We start from the raw sequence: 21,317 nt of genomic DNA, 5'->3' as shown, positions 1-21,317 counted from the left end.
TTAGCAAGAAAAATGACTTGTCCAAAGTCATATATCAAATCACTGACAGTCACAAGAAGCACTCAGTCTCTCCTCCCACCACCTCCCTCTCCCAGCATCCATTAATTTGCCTTTTCCATACACTAATATGCAATCAACTCATTTTATATTCATTGTGTGGATACCTGGATTCTATGCCATTTACCTTTTTTTATGACTTTAGTCATTATTTTTCTTCTCTAGGCCTGTTTCTTCCTCTGTAAAAAGAGACCATTAAATTTAGATGATCTCAAAAGAACCTTTTAAGCATACCATTTAATGACTTTGATTGTTACTTTTAAGTTCATTAAATCATTTTCAGGTGTATTTAGGTGTGTAAAGTGCCTAAAAATTAAGATAACAGATTTAGAATGGGGAGCAACCCCATAATTTTATAGATGAGGAAACTGAGGATCACAAAGTCCAAATGACTTCTCATAATTACACAATCAAGTCAAACTCCACTGACAAAAAAACCTAGCATTCTTTCAATATACCATGCTGCTTCTGATCTTGTGGCTTTCTCCCTTTGTGACCTCATCTAGGCTGTTGTGGTTAAGGAAAAAATAAATAAACCCACTAATTTGCTAATTTCAGTCTGAAGAGACTCAGAGAATTTTACTTTGAGAGGTAAGATAAAGTGCAGAAGTGCCTAAATTGGGAATTAGAAAATCTAAATTCAAGTCCCAGCACTGGCACTTACTAGTTGTAGGACTTCAGGGACAAATCATTTCTGAACTTCAATCCACTTTAAAGGTCTGGGTAGTGATGATTAAAAGAAAAAAAAAAAAAAAAAAAATATATATATATATATATATATATATATATATATATATATATATATATATATATATATATATATATATATATATATATATATATATATATATATATATATATAAAGTGATATGAAAGTATGGAACACTAATGCTTTGTTGGTGGAGTTGTAAACTGATCCAACTATTCTGGAGAGTAGTTTGAAACTATAAACCTTTGGGCTATAAACCTGTGTAAACCCTTTGATCCAGCAAAACCATTAGTAGTGTAGCATCCTAGACATCTAAAAAAAAGGAAAGGAACCTATTTGTACAAAAATTTGTGATAGCTAAAAATTGGAAATCAAAGGGATGCCCATTAAATGGAGAATGGCTAAACAAACTGTGGTGTATGGACTTGAGTTCAAATCTGACCTTAGACACATAACACTTTTTGGCTGTGACCTTGGGTAAATTACTTAACCCCAATTGCCTCGGCCAAAAAGAAAAAAGAAAAAGAAATGACAAGCAGGATGATTTCAGAAAAATCTGAAAAGAAACGGCATATCAGGCATGAACTGGTGCAAAGGGAACAGAAGCAGTTCAACGTTATAGTGACAGCAATATTGCTTGATGAAGAACTATGAATGATTTAGCAATACAATGATCCCAGAAAATTCGAAAGAATTAAAGATGATGCATACTGACTCCAGAGAAAGAACAGATATTGATTGAACATACACTACTTTATTTCTTGCATTTTTCTTTGTTCATCTTCTTGCACAAAATGACTAATATGGAAATGTTTTACATAATTGTATATGTATAACCCATATCTGATTGCTTACCCTTTTCAGAAAGGGAGGAAAAGAGGAGGGGTAGAATTTGGAACTCAAAAGTGTAAATAAAAAGATTAAAAAATTGAAGGGAAGAGGGAAGAATATGTTATTTGTCCAGTCACTGACATTGACCTCTAGTCCTTTGGTTGTAGGGTGTGAGATTCTGGATTCTGAGGCTGTCTTTTCTTTGGTGTTGAATAGCTGGAGTCTGTACACTCCATAGCATTAGTTTGCTGGGGTGGGGATTGAAGAGCAGACTCCCCTAAGATCAATATCAGGAAAAATACTGTCTCCTAGGGCTCCCCCTCAAGTAAATCAGCCTTGAGGTTGACTAAAATACGTTCCCTACCAAACAGGAGAAATTTCTCTTCTCCCTATCTGTAATAAAAACATGCAATCAATCATCTTTCCCATCCCACAATTGTGTTTACCTCGTCAGCCTACTGTGTGTTTCTCACCGAACTGGACACACAGAAGGTGGTAATAAACATTTATGATTTGCATCAAATTGAATTCCCAAGAGGGGATTTGGTGTTTTCAGGGCGCGGCTTAACTGCCTGGGATGGGTTGGGGAGGGGGAAGACCTTTGAAAAGGGTCAGCCACTTTAACCGTTTCTTTCCCTTCTGCATCCTTTCAGAGAAGAGCAGCTGCTCCAAGGCCTGGTTCCCAGCTGAGAAGGAAGGAGTTACAAAGGGGAGGAAGGGAGGGGAGAGGGAGACGAGCTCACAGACGCTGCGCGCTGACGAAAGCAGGTGATTTCTCCGCAAAGCTCTCTCCCTCAGCATCTTTCCTGGTGTGGACTTTTTTTCCTCCTTGCTGATAGTGGGTGGGGTCGCTTCCCCTGCAGCAGTAGCAGCGGCGGCAGCGGCAGTGACAGCAGCTTCAGCGATGCTCCGGGTTCCCGGCAGATGATCGCCTCTGGGCAGGTCACGCTGTCCTCTCTCCTGGCCTTACCAGCCGGGAAGAGCTAAGTAGCCCAAGCGGGGAGCGGGGAGCGGGGAGCGGGGAGCGGAGAGTGGGGAGCAGGAACTGGAGAACCGCACCGCATAGGGCGGGAAAACCGAGAAGTCCGGAGTCTGTCACCCCTCCCTGAGCCCTGCAGACTGACAGACAGCCCCGCCCGTCTCTGCAGCATGGCTTAAGGCTGCAGTATCCTCTATGGGTTCTACTCAGGGCTGACGGGAGAGGCGAGCCCGGGAGAAGATCTTGCACCTTTGTACTGCAATTGCAGCCTTTTTTTGCAAAGCAGAATTTGCACCCTTGCAGGGCAGGTTGCACACTTGCAGACTTTTTCATCCCAAAGAACAGCACTGACCTCGAACCTTGGGTCTGGTTAAATAGGGTGGGTGAGTGCTTTTCAATAAATAAAAACTTAGCGGGTAGTGAGTGAGCAAGGGGCAGCACAGGCAGGAGCAGGAGGCTAGCTCCTTCAAAGGAGCAAGATCGTGCAGCTTAGCTCGCTTAGGTGGGAAGAGAAAAGGCAGGCACGAGGAAGGGTCCTTGAACACAAGCATCATGGCTTGGCCGTGCATCACCCGTGCCTGCTGCATCGCTCGCTTCTGGAACCAGCTGGATAAGGCGGACATCGCGGTACCCCTGGTCTTCACCAAGTACTCGGAGGCCACAGACCACCCGGGTGCCCCGCCGCAACCGCAGCAGCCCCCGGCGGCGCAGCCGCAGCATGCTCCCCCCTCGGCGCGCTCTGTTGCCATAGAAACGCAGCCGGCCCCAGGCGACCTGGATGCTGTTGCCCGGGCAACAGGGCCCAGCGGGGAGCGGGAGCCTGGGCCTCCCAGTGCCCAGGCCCAGGCCAAGGCAGCCGCCGGCCCGGGTCCGAGCCACGGCCTGGGCGCGGCGGACTCAGTGATGCGGCAGGACTATCGGGCGTGGAAGGTTCAACGACCCGAGCCTAGCTGCAAGCCGCGGAGCGAGTACCAACCCTCAGACACGCCCTTCGAGAAGGAAACCCAGTACCAGAAGGATTTCCGGGCGTGGCCGTTGCCCCGGCGCGGGGACCACCCCTGGATCCCCAAGGCGGCCCCGCCGCCCCCGCCGCAGTCGCTGCCCGCCCCGGCCTCGGCCTCCCTGGGCCCGCCCAAGGCCGAGGAACGTCGGCGGCGGCGGCAGCAGAGCCAGGAGCGGAAGTCCGCCGAGGCTCCTGCCCAGGCTCAAGCTCCAGGAGATGAGGAGGGGGGCGGAGGAGGAGGAAGAGAGCCCGCGGCTGGGAAGGCGTCCGGACCAGACTGGTGGGAGGTGCGCAAGAAGGCGGGGCCCGCGTGGATGCTGCGGCGGGCAGAGGGCCAGGGGCTGCAGGGGTTCGAGCAGCAGCCCCCCGAGGCCGGAGGCGGCAAAGGGAGGGCGGCGGCCGACGCCCTCAATCGGCAGATCCGCGAGGAGGTGGCGAGCGCTGTGAGCAGCTCGTACAGGTGAGGCAGAGCTAGGGAAGATGAGGGAAGAAGGAGGGAGAGGCGCCGCTAGTGCCACAGCATCCGGTGCCCTATTTCATCTCCGCCTCTTACTCTTTCCATGACCTTGCACCAATTACTCCAACTCCCGGGACCTTAGTTTCCCCAGGTGTAAAATGGAGGGGTGGGACTAGGTAACTGTTAGGTAACCTCTAACTTCTCCTCCGGCTCTAGACGTGGAGTTAGACTCCGCCCTGTGGCTGTAACTCTTCCCTCCTCGGGGGCTACTTTCCGGGATAGTCCCGGTCTCCACCCCCCCACCCCACCCCACCCTCCCTTCCGACCGCAGAGCTTAGCACCGAGTTCGAAACTTAGAAGGAGCTTAATAAATGATACTTGGCTAACTACTTGCTGTCCATGACCCCACCCAAATCTGGCTCTGCCCCTCCAAAACTACAATACCTTCTCTTCAACCTGCTCTTCTCCTTCCATATTTGGCTTCACCCACATCATTCCTCTCCACCCTTACTCTTTTCAAGGTCCACTTAGTCTTACCGTTGTCTCTTCTCATTAGTGCTCCCTTCTCTATCCTGATGGTTAATTGCTACCCACCAACCTTTGTGTGAGTTATCCCCTCTCATCCTTCTTCCTAGAGCCCCATTTTCACATAACATTTTCCTATACTTTTGACAACTTTGACATCCCAGTACTGTTGTCATCCTCTTGTTCTCTATTCACATTCTCCTTTTAATCTATCCTTCATCCTTTCATCATAAGGAAAAAAAAAATTGCCAAGGGCTCCCATTGCATCCAGGGCCATCTCCAGTCGTCCTGGTCTATATCTTTCCACTGGAGCCAGATGACTGTGGAGGACAGAGTGAGGTTGATGACTTTGCACAGGCCTCTCTCATAAATCCAATTCACTTGAATGTTGTGACATCTTTCCAAAGCTTTGAAAACTGCAAGTAGCAGTAGCCACCCCACTGGGGATACAGCTGACCAGTCCAATTGGCAAGACAGTTCCCTCTTCTCCCTCCCCTCTAAACTTCCCATTCTTCCCTTCCTCCCTTCCCTTCCCTTTTCTCTGTCCCTCCCATTCCCTCCTTTTCTTCCTTCCTCCCCCCTCTCTCTCCCTCCATCCTTTTCTCCCCTTCTTCCCATCCTTCTTGCTCTCCCTCCCTCCCTTCTTCCATTCCTTCTTTCCCTTTCTTCCCTCCTTCCCTCTCTCCCTTCCTTCCCTTGTTTCCCTCTATTTGCCTAGTTAATCACACCTTTATGGGGAAGGAAGTGCTTTGCCCAAATGAATTTAAATTTTAATTGTTTAAACTTAGCAAGACATACTAGAGTTTTCTAACTAGATTTCTTTTTTTTAATCGATCATGCCTTAAACCCACATCACTATGGCTCTCATTGATTGATCAATACTTGGTCCTAGCAGTTGGTCATTGTTTGGATTCTGATGGATCAGAGTGAGTATAAATAGCAATTATTTCTGTTTTGGCCAGAAACCCTAAGGATCTTGCCCCCTCAGATTAATTATTATTTTTTTTTTTTTGACTAGGTAAAAGAGGCCATTCTTTGCCTCATTTTTATTTAGGCTTAATCCTTGAATGAGCATTGTCTCTGAGATCTGGGAAAGATCTATGTTCAAAAAGGCCCAGGATTCCCACTGCATCTAGAGCCATTTCCAACTATCCTGATCTATATCTTGTCACTGGACCAAGTTGACTCTGAAAGGAGAAAGTGAGGCAGGTGACTTTGCACAGTTCTCCCTCACTTAAATCCGCTTCACTCAGATGTCATGAAATCTTCCTGATGTCATGGTTCTCTTGGAGGATGAAAGACAAACAACAAATAATGTCATCTCTTCTTGTTACCCATCATCACACCTCTTTTCTAAGCACCTTTGCTTTTTCTCTCCAAGCTGCCTCAACTACTCCTTCCCTCATTTCCACTTCAAACCTATGGCCTTCTTTCTCTATTGCTGCTTTCACCTTCCCTTTCCTTCATGTTCTCTTCCATTTCCTTATCGCCTAGACTGGTACCTTTCTGTCCTGGGAGAAAAGGGAGTCATTGAACTCTTCCTAACTTACCTATTTCGACCAAAAGTTCTCACCCAAGAGTCATCCTTCTTTCACCATTTTGCTATCATTTCCAAGAGTCAAATTCTCTTCCCTGACCACCACCACTCCTATTAGAACATAAATTAATTAAAGAAAGGTATAATCTTAATTTTGCATTTGCATTTTTCTGTACATAGTACAGGATTTGGTACATAACAAACATTTAATAAATGCTCTTCATTTATCTTATTATTTACTGCTATTTATTTGAACATATCAGAATAACCCTGTCCTCATTACATCAAAATTTTCAAGTAAATGCTCTGTTCCCCACATTTTTAATAACCCCTTTCTCTGGCTATTCATTCCATGCTCTCACCATCCTTCTGGCCTTTTCTACCATGCTTTTTTCCCACTCTTACTTTGAACTTTAATTCCAAGCTAATGAGTAAATAGATTGTGCTTTAGGTTATTCTGGAGAAACTGAATATGAAATACTAGGCTTAAGGTCTCTGGAGAATCCAAATGTGTACAATGAATAATTAGACAAGGTGTCTAGTGTATGGCCCTAAGTCCTACATTGAGGGCTATAGCCACCTGCCTCTTTCTCATGGCAATTCAACAAGGAAGACTACAGGTTTGTTATGTGTTGCCAAAAGTCTACAATCATTTAGAAATTTAGCTTCATGTATTTTAATCTATTGCATTATCTTGTTATATATGTGTTTATGTACATAGGAAAATGTTTTACAAATATTCTTGCATATAGTAATGAGGGTTGATGAGAAGTGATTTTAGAGCTATCAACATCCATATTATTCATCATTTTAAAATATCTTTTTATATGCAAATTTATTACACAGATGATTGGTTTTTAGCAAGTTAATGAATTGACCCATTTAAATATGGAGGAAATTTTTAATGACCTTGATGATCCAAGAAGCATATTGGATAGGGTTTCATTTCTTTAATGGACAATTAAAGGATATAACAGTTGATATGAAACTTAACATTTTTTTTTATTCAGAAGGAAGGTTGACTAACAACTATATACTGTGGAAAAAAGCAGTTACGAAGAAATTGGATACATTATAGAGGGAAAAAACAACTGGAAATGATCTACCCTGAAACATTGATTTCTCAGTGCCCTCAGTTTGTTTCATACTTTTTGCCCTCTTGTGTTTTCTAGGCATTTCTCTGATTCAAATATATCCCTCATCTGTTTCAAATGGATTTGAGAGGCCATATTGGTCCCACTTCAATGACAATTTGATTTATTATTCCTTATCCCTTTCAGAGTAAATCACAATGTGTTCAGGGCACAATGACTAATTAGTTAATCCCATGGGCTTTAAAGATGGCATCTGCTGCATGATATTAATGTTAATAGTTCACTTACACAGAAAAAGCTCACATAATTTACCATTTTAATACATCTGTAGTTTCATATCCAGATTAAAGTCATAAATGATAATAAGTTATCTTTACTAGGGAAATGTAGTTATTCTAGAAATAGAAATACATTATTAATAACATGAAGATTTTGAGAGACCCCTATTTAGCAAACTTCTCATATCATCATAGGATTTTGCCATCAAGTGCTATCTGAAGTGTGATTTTGAGTTGACACACAATGTTGAATTAATGCAATGAACTGTGACACTGTCAAGTCTGTCATTGTTTATAATCTTAAAAGTTGCATTTTACTGGGCAGACTTTTGTAACAGATTTAGCAGACACACTTGTTTAGGACATCAATTTGTCATTGGGTGAAGGAACAATGCTCTGTCAAGGGAGGTAGGGGAGGGAGAAGTAAAATTACCCTTCCAATCAACCTCTCTGCCCTTGCAGTAAGTTAATAGGGATGAATGAGGGTAGCAGGTGCTTCCCATAGGAATGCTAATGGGAGAAACCTTTCATGGCAGAAGGCAGCTGATGCTCTGGGAGACAGATTCTATCAACCAAGGAGAGAGAATTTCAGGAAGGAAGAAAGTGACATGGATATTTGAAAAAAGGAATGTTGAGTATAATACTCTAGGGCTATCCCAGGAAGGCTGGGGAAAGGGGAAAAGCCCCATGTTTAGTGTCAGGTAAAAGTCATATTTGATATGGACAACAGGAAAGAAAACAGTTATTTTCCTCTTTTCTTTTCATAGAATTAGAGAATTATTATTAAATTGATTAGTCCAACTTCTACCCAAACAGGAGACCTTTTGATAATATAGATTCAGTGGAAAAAACATTGGCTTGGGTTCAAAGCCATGTTCTGACTTTAATTTGGACCTCACATTAGTTTTCTTCTATTCTATTCTGTAGTTTCTTAGTTTGTAAAATAAAGAGTTCTAGACTAGATGTTCTCTAAGGGCCTTTTCAAGCTAACATCTTGTGAAGTGGTTATTCAGGCTCCACTTCAAGACTTCCAGTAATCAGGAACCTATTATTTCTGAGGTGACCCAATCCACTTGGATCTATTAGGAAGTTTTTTCTTATATTGAATTGGAATCAATCTCTGAGATTTCTGTTCATTGCTCCTAATTCTGTCCAATGAGAATAAACAAAACAAGTGTAATACCAGCTGTAATCACTAGCCCTTTAAATGTTTGAAAAATGCTGTTAGAACCTAAGCATTTTTCAGGAAGTTTATTGTGTATATGTGTATATATATATATATATACACATACCCACAAACGCATACACAGTTACACATGTACCTAGATCTAGCATGGTTCATTGTTGATGGTAGGGATTTAAATGATAGTTGTATTGAATCATGTGCTCCCCTTAAAATTTCTTTTTCCTAAGCTGAATAATCAATGTATACTTGAATGGTGTTTCAGATTCTCTTCATCATCTAGTTCTCTATCTCATTTTCCCTCTCATATATAGTAGCTATCAATGTCTTTTTAAAATGTGATCCTAGAAGTCAAGACAATGCTCCAGATATGGTCTGGCTAAGACAGATGACATTGAAGCTATTATTTCCTTCATTCTGGACATGATGCTTCTATTCATGTCATCTAATGATGCATTAGCTTTTTTTTTAACTGCCATGTCAAACAGTTGATTTATATTGAGTTTGTAGTCTGCACAAAGACAGAGATCCTTAGGGTACCTCATTAGGAACTATTTTAGAAATTGCTTCTTTCTAGATTTTTACCAATCAATCAGTGTTCTTTGGTTTCAATCTTTCAGACAGATCTAGATCTATATAACTGTGCTGTGAACTAGATTACCTCTCTTAATTTGGCTCATAATGATATCAGAAGACACTTTAGAAAACATCTGCCTGAATTCCAGATGTCAGTAGCATCCCTTCACAATCATTCATTCACAAACTATTCCTTTAATGATTTATTTTAGAATTTTGTTAAAAACTGAAGATCCATGGGCTACTGAAGAACCCATTTTCTTTTTTGAGAAATTGCTCAGTAATCATTCCTACCTGTTCTTTCTGTTTGTCTAGACCTGGTCCCTTGAGAGTGATTAATCGAACTCTGAGCAATTCTTCATCTACTTTAGGTTTCCAAATTCCTTTTTAATCATTTTTGTTCTATAATTTTCAAATCTGTTGGTCATCATTTTTGATAGAGAAAACATAGAAGCAAGCTAAGAAACACAAACTTCTCCAAGCTAAGAAACAAAAGATCTCTTGGATCTCATTTTTTAGCATTTATTACTACTACTAGCTTATTAAAACTACTAACATCCTTTCAGGATTTCATTTTCAACTCACAGTTAATCTATCCTTGTTTTCATCTTTAGAATATATCTTAGCTCTCCTTTTTCTTTCTCAACAGAAGCATTTGTATTTGGATCATTGGTATTTCCTTCTTGAGAACTCCTGATACCTCTTTGTCAAGTTTTCCAGTGGAATTTTTTGTCCATGGCCAATTTTCCCATCTGTCCTTGCTCTGATCTCTTTGAAATATGCCCTTTCAAAATTTAGACGGTTTAACCTGGCACTATTAGATATGTCTATGGGAAAGACAATGGAGATGATCTCATCTAATACTTTCCTTTTGTGAATGAGAAAACTGAAGCCCCGAGGTTACATGATTTGCCAAGTCCTGCAGGTAGATTAGGATTCAAACCCAACTTGACTCCAAATCTAATCATCCTTCTGCCTAGCCTTCCCCTCTTTTTTTGTCTGCAGTCCTGAGATAGTTCTGGTATTTCTCCCAAATTTCTAGTTTTAATTGTTTGGCTGGAAAGGAAAGCATTGGAGGGTCAGCTAGCTAGCTCTGTGGTTTTGCATTGAGTTGTGTGGAAATATTGATAAAACTTAATATTTTTCTCCTTCCCTTGATATCCCTCCTACTAACAATTTTAATGTTAAGTTAAAAGTAGTTATCTATATTCAATTTTTATAGAAATTCTACTCTTTCACTTTCAAAAGCATTCAACCATTTTGTATTAAGTGCCTATTTTTACATATTTTACACTGTGCTCAGTACTCAGATAAATAGTAATATATATATTTTTAAAAAACAGAGCCTCTGCTATGGATTTTTTAATCTGCTAAAGGTGATAAACCATGTAGATCAGGAAATACAATACAATTTAGAAAAGAATAAAGACATAGGAAAAGTAAAAGTTTTCTGTATTCACTTGAGGGAAAGATCACAATTAACTTCCAGGATCATTGAAGGCTTTACAGAGATATTAACACTTAAGCTTATTTTCAAAAGATGGAAAGGTTGTGACAATATGGTGTAGTGAAATGATTTTAGGTCTTCAGTTAGTAGAAAAAAAACAAACTGAAGAAATAAAAGTTCAAGCATCTCAAGGGAAATGGGGTGGGGGGAGTGGGAATGAAGGTGTTTAGCAGTACCAAATTTCAAACTATGTGACAAATCAGTGCTCATCAAAACTACTTGGTATTGATTAAAAAGTTAATCAATGAAACAAAGTAGGGTAAGACTCAGAAGAAACTGAATATAATAACACTATGTTCAGTAAATCTAATACTTACTACTGGGGGAGGCAGGTAGTGCAGTAGATAGAGCACCAGCCCTGAATTCAGGAGGATCTGAGTTCAAATCTAGTCTTAGATAATTAACACTTCCTAGCAATGTTTCCCTGGGCAAGTCACTTAACCCCAATTGCCTCAGGGGGGAAAAAAAGGAATACTTATTACTGAAATGAGTACTTCCAATCTGACAAAAACTGAGAAAAGTAGAAAATCGTTTGGCAGAAAATGAGCTTAGAGTAAGATATACCACAATACACAGTAAGCAAATTAGCATGTGATCTAAAGTTAAAAGGTAAATAAAATTAAAATTAGAGAAAGTAGTTACCTTTCACAACTGTGATGGGGGAGAATTCCCCCTCTAAACAAGGAATAAAAATGATCATAAAAAAAATGAATCTCTTGTTCATAAAATTTCAATTATATAAAGTCAAGTTTCTGCACAAGCAAAAAAATGCAGTTAGAATGATAAGGGAAACAAATAATAGGGGGAAAATCTTCACAGCCAATTTCTATAATAAAGGTTTAATATCCTATATATATAAAGAATTGATGCAACTATATAAGAGTAAGGTTCATTTGTAAAAAGATAAGTAATTAAATAGAAATAGGGAAGTCTCAAATGAAAAAATATGAGCTACCAACAGGAGGCAGCTAGGTGATTCAGTGGAGAAAGTTCTGGGCCTGGAATAGGAAGACCTGAGTTCAAATGTGATCTCACACACAAATAGATATGTTACTGTGATAAGTCATTTAATCTTTTTTATCTCAATCTAAGCCACTGGAGAAGGAAATGGCAAACCACTTTGGTATCTTTGCCAAGAAAATCCCATGGACAATATAGTACAAGGAGTTGGACATGGCTAAATTGACTGAAAACAGTAAGCTATCAACATGTAAACTATATAAAATGCTTCAAGTTACTAAGACTAAAATCAATGTAAATTAAAATAACTCTGAGATTTCACCTCACATTTATCATATTGGCATAGATGACAAAAGGGGAAAATGAAAAAATTTGGAAGTATAATGGGAAGATGAGCATAGCAACATACAGTCAATTGAGCTGTCAATGATTCAACCTTTCTGAAAAATAACTTGGAGCTATACCCCCAAATTTTCGTAAACCGTACATTTTTCCAGTGATACTGCTATTGGATATATGCCCCAAGAATGAGAAGGATAGATCTAAGAATCCATAACATTTATTACAGAACTTTTTTTTTTTTTTCATAAAAAAATCCCCCCCAAACTAGAAACAAAATAGGTGTCCATCAATTGAGGAATAGCTGAATTTATTGTGGTATATAAATATAATGGAATTTCATGGTCAGAAATAGAGAATATGACAATTTCACAAAAATGTGGAAAGACTTATATGAACTGGTACAGAATATTTTGAGAAAAATGAGAATTTATATTATGACCATAATAAAAATATGAAGGAAACAACTTTGAAGGACCTCAGAACTCTGACCAAAGCAATCATGACTTTAAAAGACTGATGATAATGCATAATCTCCCTATGTCCTGTTAGAGAAGTGATCTCCAGAGAATGAGATATGTATTCTTAGGCATACCCAATGTGTTAATATGTCTTGATTGTCTATATAGAATAATTTTAGCTTTGTAAACATATCTTAATCACTTCAGTTTTGGGGGCTTATTATCTGATGCATAAGGCAGATATAATGATTTTTAAAAAAAAAAAAAAAGGCTAAAAGTATTCCTTGCTTTCAAAAAACTCACATTTTAATTTAGGGTCAGGGATGTAGGAGAGGGGTACAGAGAGAAGATGCAAGCAAATATATATGAAAAATTAGGGGTAATGTCAGGAAGAAAGGAGAAAACACTTCTTGCAGAAGTTGGGATTTCAGTTGAGTTTGGGGAAGCCTGGAGATGATAATGAGAATAATCATCACTCTCCTTCTTCTCTATAGGTTTTGTGGGAGTCAATCAATAAACATTAAGTACCCTCTGAGGGCTCGATATTTTCTCCATGCCTCAGTATTGACTGTACTCTTTAAATTATTTTGGAGCCATTATTTTTATTTTGTAGATGAGCCTAAAGGATATAATTGATGTACATTTAGGTGTTGGACCAAATGATTTATGTGTCTAATGACTTGTTCTTTTTGTCCCAGAGGTTAGATATAGATTGAGTGGGATTGATGAGAAGATCACTTATTGTCCCTCAAGTAAGATCTGTTGTTTGTTCATTCTCATAAAGAACCGTGACATCAAGGAGGTGACGCCATGATATGCAGGTGAATTGGATTTAAGTGAAGAAGGGCTGTGCAAGAGCCTCCAGAGCTATCTGGGTCCATATAAAAAATCAGGATGATTGGAGATGGTTCTCAGTGAGATTTAGGGAAAGAAAGAGGGAGGCATGGTGGAAAGGGTAATTTAGGTAGAGAGCCACAGAAGCAGATTTAAATATAGTGCTAAAGACTACCTAGACAGAAAGGAAATAGATGAGGAATTTGAGAAAAGTCTTGGATCCCTATCACCCCCAGAATTAAGTCTTTTTGTCATTCAAAGTCCTTCAGAACTCAACCTTTCTACCTTTCCAAACTCCTTATACCTCATTCCCCATTACATACTCTTTGATCCAATGACACTGACCTCCTTACTGGTCTTTAGTAGACCAGTCTTACTGGTCTTTAGAAGACTCTCTATATCTCAGGTCAGCATGACTAGTGTGCTCTTTTCATCTGTCTACTGGCTTCCTTGATTTTCTTTTAAGTGCCAACTAAAATCCTACCTTCTACTGGAAGCCTTTCCCAACCTTCTTAATTCTAATGCTTTCCCTCTGTTAAGTATTTCCTATTTATCCCTAATATAGCTTGTTTATACATATTTGCTTATTCTCTTCCCCATTAAATTGTGAGCTTTTCAAGGTCAGAGACTTGTCTTTTGCTGCTTTTTTGTATGCTTGGCACTTAGCACAGTTCTTGGCACATAGGAGGTACTTAAATGTTGATCAATTGATTGAAGTGCTACAATTCAGCAAATGTCTATTAAATCTATGGTTTGATGTGCCCTGTGTATGCTAGGGCTGAAGGAGATACAAAGGCTAGATATGACACATTTCCTGCACTCACAGTCTCCTAAATGGAGAGATCTCCCATTATTTTTGTCTGGGATTTCAAAGTACATGGTCTCTTCCATCTTAAGGTTTTTATTGATAGCATTCAGACCACTGGTAGAATACTCAATCACATAAAAAGAATACAAAAACATAAGTTTTTGTTCCATCATCTTCTTTGGTTTCCAGGATCTTGTTTGGGCTCTAAGAAAGGGAGCCCATACATGTTAACTATCCAGGCCAAGGAGGACTTGTGTCAGAATAGGGATGTTAGGGGCTATTCAGTTTAATAGAAAAGTAGATAAAAGGATCATGGACCAAATACATAAGTCCAGGGTACCTCTGTCCTGTTGGGATGAAGTGTAAAATGCATGGATTTACATGAGGCTGATGAGGCTGAAAAGATCAGTTAGTGTGAAGTATTTTGAATGGCAAGCAAACAGGTTATAAACACATGGCGACAAGGAATGATCATGTTATAAGTGAAGGAATACTGAGCTTGGAATTAGAAGGCTGGAGTTTGAGTTCTAGCTCTGCTGCTTAACAGGTACATGACTTTGAATAAATTTCTTCACCTTTCTCAGCCTCATCTATAAAATGATTTATAAGGCCTTTTAGATTTCTAACATTCTGCAATAGGGAGCCACTGGATATTTTAGGGCCATGTAATTAGTGATATGCCTATCTCCATCCATAAAGAAAATTAATTTGTCAGGGGTAAAAGGAAGCGACTGAAGGTAGGATGGCCACATGTTAGGGATACTGTAACTGTGATCTTTTTGCGACCCTGAGGTAGCATCTACCTTTTGAGACTTTTAAGATTCTGTGATGCCTTATGAATTTCAGAAAAAGTCCATTAAAATAACATAGCAGGTACATAAATATTCTAGAAACATAATAATGAATATGAAGAACACAGAAAAGTATGGAAAGATATAAATATATATAAAATGTGGAAGTGCTACAGATACAAAGGTAGGCAAAGACATGTCCCTGCTCTCAATAACCTCACATTTTTAAAGAATAGCTTTTTATTTTCAAAATATGTAAAAATAATTTTTAACATTCACCCTTGCAAAACATTGTGTTGCAGATTTTACTCCTGACCTTCTCTCCTACCCCTAGACAGCAAGTAATCCAATATATGTTAAACATGTGAAATTCTTTTAAACATATTTCTATATTGATCATGCTGCATAAGAAAAATCAAAAAGGGAAAAAAAAGAAAGGAAAAAAAGCAAGCAAACTACACAAAAAGTGATCCATATTCAATCCCCATAGTCCTCTTTCTGGATACAGATGGATCTCTCCTCAAGTCTATTGGGATTGACCTGAATTATCTCATTGTTGAAAAGAGCCACATCCATTAGAGTTGATCATCATGTAATCTTATCATTGCTATGTACAGTGTTTTCTTGAAGTCAACATTCTAATGGGGAAGACAACATGCAAACAACTATGTAAAATACAAGATACATACAGAGTAAATGGAAGGTAATATTAGAGGGAAGAGAGAAGCCAGTGGCTTGGGTATTGGGGTAGGGGATAGGTGAGTAGGAGTCAGACAGTTAGCAAGAGAACCAGAAAAGAGCAGTATCCCAAAGACTTGGAGAAGGAGAGAATTCAGAAGAAGAAGATAATAGAAGGTGTCAAATGCTATATAGAGATCAAAAAGCTAAGAACAAAGGCAGAAATGGGGGTGAAAGCACTCACATTAATTATAGCAAGGTAAATAGAAAGGAACAAACTGCTGACAAAACTGAATCCTATATGATTTTAATGACTAAAAGTGAGGAAAATATGAGAAGAGAAAAATGTACCTCCTTCCTGCTTTGCAAAGCTCAGGTTCTATGGATGTAGAAAATGTTATCTACTATTAGCACAGTGCCTGGCACAGAGTAGGTACTTGATACACGCTTATTGATTGTCATTTGATTAATGAATTGATTAAATTAATTTGGTTAATTTTACCAATTCTTTTTGGGGTTTTTCTCTCATTCTTTGTTACAAAAAATAACTCTAGGTAAAAGAGGAGATGGGCTATACATAGGTAGATAGATAGATTTACATATATACATATAGGCATGTTGTTATCCAGTCATCTAGTCATGTCCATGACTTCATGAAGCGTAGGGTTTTCTTAGCAAGGATACTGGAAGATTTTGCCATTTTTTTCTTTGGTAAATACACATATACATATATACAGACATATGTATATGTACATATATACATACATATACTATATAGAGAGAATTATGTATATATATCTCAAGAAAGAGGAAATATATATGTGTATATATGTGTATATATATATATATATATATATATATATATATATATATATATATATATATATAGTGAGAGAGAGAGAGAGAGTGATGAGGTAATAGGGAATCTCAAAATGATGAGGTAACTTGAACCAAATCATGAGATAAATACCTAATAATGAGGTATATACCTCAATAGGATTAAGTGAGGTCTAATGGCAGGATTCGGGGTACAGGGAGTCACATGGAGCTTCCCTGCAACCCCCTTAGGATTCAGCGCAAGGATACAAAGTTAAATCAGGTCTAGTGGTGGCGAGAGTCCCCTGTAAATGAATTTACAGGCCCGAAAACCTACATGTGTAAAAGATGTTTATTGCAGGGTTTGGAAGCAAGGTTAAGGTCTGGTTAGTAAAAGGCATTAGATAGAGGAAGATACACACCGAAAGCGGTGGGGATAGAGAATCTCTGATGCAAGCATCTTAGCTGGCATCTTTCAAATCTCTGAACCAAAGATGGTTCTAGCTTTGCTCTTTTTATCTGCTTGAAGAAGTAATGGGCGGAGCTCAGGTTAATTCCTAGAAGGTCAGATTTTTGGCGGGCTTTATCCAAGGCCAGCTCAGATCCAGTGGGGGCTGGGTACAAGCCCAAACTAGTTTGACCAGCTCTTGTATCAAAAGTCCAAGTCCCAAAGGAAGTTGTAGATCAAAACAAGGAATACCAAGGGGCTACCGCCCTCAACAAGAGGAGAGAGAGAGAGAAGAGAGCTACCTTTTTCACTATATGGCAGAGTGCTGAACTAGTGCTAGACTTATCCTCTCCAATCTAAATAGTCAAATTTAACCAAAGAGATGGCTCCAAGGCAAAACAGCTACTTGAGTATTTAACGTCAACAAATTAGAGTTCTTTGTGTACAAAAAATTCACTTCTAATTTAGAGTGAAAGATCAGCCAACATAGGGTTGGCAGTAGGGAAGCAGAAAAGGAGTGGGCTGCTTTCAGAGATTTGTTGTAAAGCACTGCATTTGCTTATCTGGGCCAGGACTTTCAAATTATCAAGATTGGTTTGATAAAAATGGTGAGGAAATTCAGAAGCTGATAAGCAAAAATCTAGAACTCCACAGAATTTACCTGCAACATAGTTTATTTGTCTCTAAGAAGGCATCATATAATTCCATCAAAAACAAAGTACAAGCAAATCTTAAACAGGCACAGGATTCTTAGCTCAGTAAGAAGATAGTCAGTTTTAATCTGATAGTATTAATCCAAAGTGCTTTTATGATGCCCTGAAGATAGATGGTGCATCTCAAATACTCAGATGATGCAGACACACTGATGTTATGATAAAGACATGAGCCAGAAGAGAAGGGTTGAACATTTTCAAGTGTTCTCAACAGATCATCACCAATCAATACTGAAACCATTGACCATATACCTCAGATTGAAGCCAGTTTCTCTCTAGTTGAATTTCCAATGAAGAGTTTCGAATGTGATTCACTTCCTTTCCTGGGGTTGATTTTACTCCCACTGCTCTCACAAAAGCTGAGTAAAATTTTGGCAAGAGGAGGTTATCCAGGATGCCTCCATTATCCATTTCTATAAAAGTAAAGGAAATAGATTATCCTGAAACAATCGTGGGGCTAGGATTGGAGGGGAATTTATCTCTAGGCAGAGTTGCTAAGATTCTTATCATAGAGTCCTCTTTACTAGGCTGATCCTTTCCCTGGAACTCAGTCATTTATCTGAGAACTAATGTGGCTTTAGAAAGGGTTAAAGAATAGTTGATATTGTGTGGTACGGAAATGGTGAGGGAACACCATTTAATAAAAAAGCTGGAGAGAGCTCTAGAGAAAAGCAAAGTTTATTGTACATTCTCGCGAGAAGGGCGTCCCACTCTTCGAGTAGACTATCGAAGAGAGGAAGCGCCTCCTGTGGACAGGACAGCACCTTTAATCCCTAACGCAAAACGCCCCCTCCCACCACTGACCCTCATCCTCATTGGCTGAGAGTCTTACATTCTAAACGCGAGATCTACCCATGAAATTGAACTTGACCAATAAGTACATAGTTGCCCATATTTGGATGAAATAGGGAGATGTCATAGGAGGGGAAGGCAATGCCCTTCAGAGTCCTTCAGGCCTACTCGAACTCTGAAGTAGATGAAGCCTTACTCGATTTTCACAACTGTCTTGAAAGATCTCACCTCATCTCATTCAATATGATGTTTGCTGTCTGACAATTTTGGCCCGACAAGCAAGGAAACGAAGGTGGTCCATTAGCTAGCACCTGCCATCCATGGCATTGGTTTTAGAAATGGGGAGATTTTGAATAGTTGATAAGTTCACTTATCTTAGTAGTGTACTTTCCAGGGATATACACATAAATGATGAGGTTGGTGTATACATTGCCAGAGTTAGCTTATTGTTGAGAGGCTCCAAAGGCAAGTGTGAAAGAGAAGAGGTATTAAGCTGCCTACCAGATTGAGCATTCACAGAGCCATTGTGCTGACTTCATTGTTACATGCCTGTGAAATCTAGCCAGGAAACAGAATATGTCTTAGGAAGATTCTGAAGATCACCTTACAAGATAGAAAGGATATGTTTTGAAACCGAAGTGCTGACCATGTTGTTTGAATGCCAAAACACATATGTCTTTAAAACTTTTAGAGAAAACTCAACCAAAGCAAGCATTCACATGGAGCTCAGAAGAAGCAACATTAGGACACTCTTAAGGTCTCTCTATAGAACTTTGGAATAGATTGTGTGACATTGAAGATGCATGGCATGCCCATGTTAAAGCAAATGCTGTATTCTCTGAGCAAAGCAGAGTTGTAGTAGCTCAAAAGAAATGCGAGATGTGCATATTTAGAGAAGTCTCCACTCCAAATGTTCATGTGGACTATGTGTGCCTGGCCTGTGATAGAGCCTTCTGAGCTCTTACTGGTTTCATCAACCACAGTCGGACACATTGTACCTTGATTCCAACATAGTGATACCATTTTGGTCTTAAAGAACAGACAACAACCAACCAATTGAGAAAGTTATGTTTATAATTAGAAATCATGTTTTTTTAATGAAAAAAAATTTAATTGCAAGATTAAACTTTAATATAAATGATGTTCATTAACTGGAACAACTACTACATCATTCATGAAACCTCTTTGATCCCTACACTTCTACCCTCCTTTCCCTTCACAAAGCCCAGACTGACCTCTATTTCATTAGTCTCACAATATTTTGCATACCTCATGTTCTCAAATTTGTTTTATCAACCAGTATATATGTGTTATCTGAAATAAATTGCAAACCCCGAGAGCAAGGGCTGTATTTCTGTATAACCTCTTTTGTTTCCAGTTTTTGTGCAGTGTTCAGCATATATAATAAATGCTTAAATGCATTTTGTTTAGCAACCATTTCTTTCATTTAGAGCACAGAGCAAAATTGTTAGCCTGCCTTACTTATCTTAGTGCTGTTGCATTCTCATTTAAGAGAGGCAGCATAGTGTAATGAAAAGAGATCTGGATTTGGAGGCAGACCTGAGTTCAAATCCTTTTTCAGACACTTATTCTATGACCCTACACAAGTTACTCCTCAACACTAAGCAACAATTTCTTCATTTGTAAAATGAGGAGCAGGACTTGATTACTTTCTTTTTAAAAAAAATTTTTATTAAAACTTTTTATTTACAAAGCATATGCATGGGCAATTTTTCCAACATTGACCCTTGCATAACTTTTTGCTGCAAATTTTTACCTCCTTCCCCCATCCCTTCCCCTTTTCTTTTCCATGGTTCTCTCTCTGGGTGTAGATGGCTCTCTTCATCACTGCACAAGTGGAACTAGTTTGAATCAGACTTGATTACTATTTATTTATTTGTTTATTTAAATAATTAATTATAGCTTTTTACTGTCAGAACATATGCATGGGTAATTTTTACAACATTCTCCCTTGCACTCACTTCTGTTCCACTTTTCCCTTCTCTCCCTCCACCCTCTCCTCTAGATGGCAGGCAGTCTTATACATGTTAAACATGTTTAAGCATATCTTAGATACAATATATGTGTGCAGAACCGAATTTCTTGTTGCACAGGAAGAATTGGATTCAGAAGGTAAAAATAACCTGGAAAGAAAAACAAAAATTCAAGTAGTCCATATTCATTTCCCAGTGTTCCTTCTCTGAGTGTAGCTGATTCTGTCCATCATTCATCAATTTGAACTGAATTGGATCTTCTCTTTGTCGAAGATATCCATGTCCATCAGAATTGATCATCATATGGTATTGTTGTTGAAGTGTATAATGATCTCCTGGTCCTGCTCATTTCACTCAGCATCAGTTCATGGAAGACTTGATTACTTTCAAAAAGCTCTTTCAGCTCAAAATCCATGATTCTATGCTCCTAGGAGCATATGTGCAACTTTATGTTTTACAAAGTGCTTTCTTCGCACAAGGTTTAGGCCTCTCAAGTACTGGTCAGTGAAAATTGTCCTCCATTTGGAGTCATGTCCAAATCCCAATTCTGTTTCCCAGTATCTGTAGTATTTTGGGTGAAGTCATTAAATCTCTCCAGGTCTTGGTTTCTAATCTTTAACTTGAAGGTACTGAACTAAAGCTCTGTTCTCTTTAATACTCTGCTAATCAGAGATTCTTAGGTATCTGAAAGTATTTGGCCAAGACTATTATTCTCCTCAGTAGCCAGGAGCTTTGGCACTAGCAATCGGTATGACCAAAGTTTACTTCCTTACTAAATATAACATACTTAGTTTTGTCAGTAAAGAATGGCCAGGTTGTTGGAAACGTTGTGTCTGATCATATGTGTCAAAGGTAATTTAATTTTAGTTTGTTTCAATATGGTTATAGAATTGAGAGAAACAGAGAAGTTTAAAACATAGGAGTTTTTTGTTTTGTTTTGTTTTGTT

At 39.0% G+C, this 21,317-nt stretch overlaps 1 protein-coding gene across 2 annotated transcripts in view; it reads left to right on the top strand.

Moving 5' to 3' along the window:
- Positions 1-2,377: 2,377 nt before the first annotated feature.
- MAP6 (microtubule associated protein 6) overlaps positions 2,378-21,317 on the top strand; it is a 79,343-nt gene continuing 60,403 nt past the window's right edge. Inside the window, exon 1 of one of the 2 annotated variants that reach the window (XM_074304100.1) lies at positions 2,378-4,039. In XM_074304100.1, the coding sequence (XP_074160201.1) occupies positions 3,129-4,039 (911 nt within the window). In that variant the 5' untranslated portion in view covers positions 2,378-3,128. The remainder of the gene's footprint in view (positions 4,040-21,317) is intronic. The other variant, XM_074304101.1, reaches the window with a different exon arrangement.

The sequence above is a fragment of the Sminthopsis crassicaudata genome, chromosome 3, assembly GCF_048593235.1.
Source record: "Sminthopsis crassicaudata isolate SCR6 chromosome 3, ASM4859323v1, whole genome shotgun sequence".
NCBI classification, from domain to species: Eukaryota; Metazoa; Chordata; class Mammalia; order Dasyuromorphia; family Dasyuridae; genus Sminthopsis; species Sminthopsis crassicaudata.
Note: the sequence above shows the minus strand (reverse complement) of the source record. Positions and strands in the feature narration are given on the sequence as shown.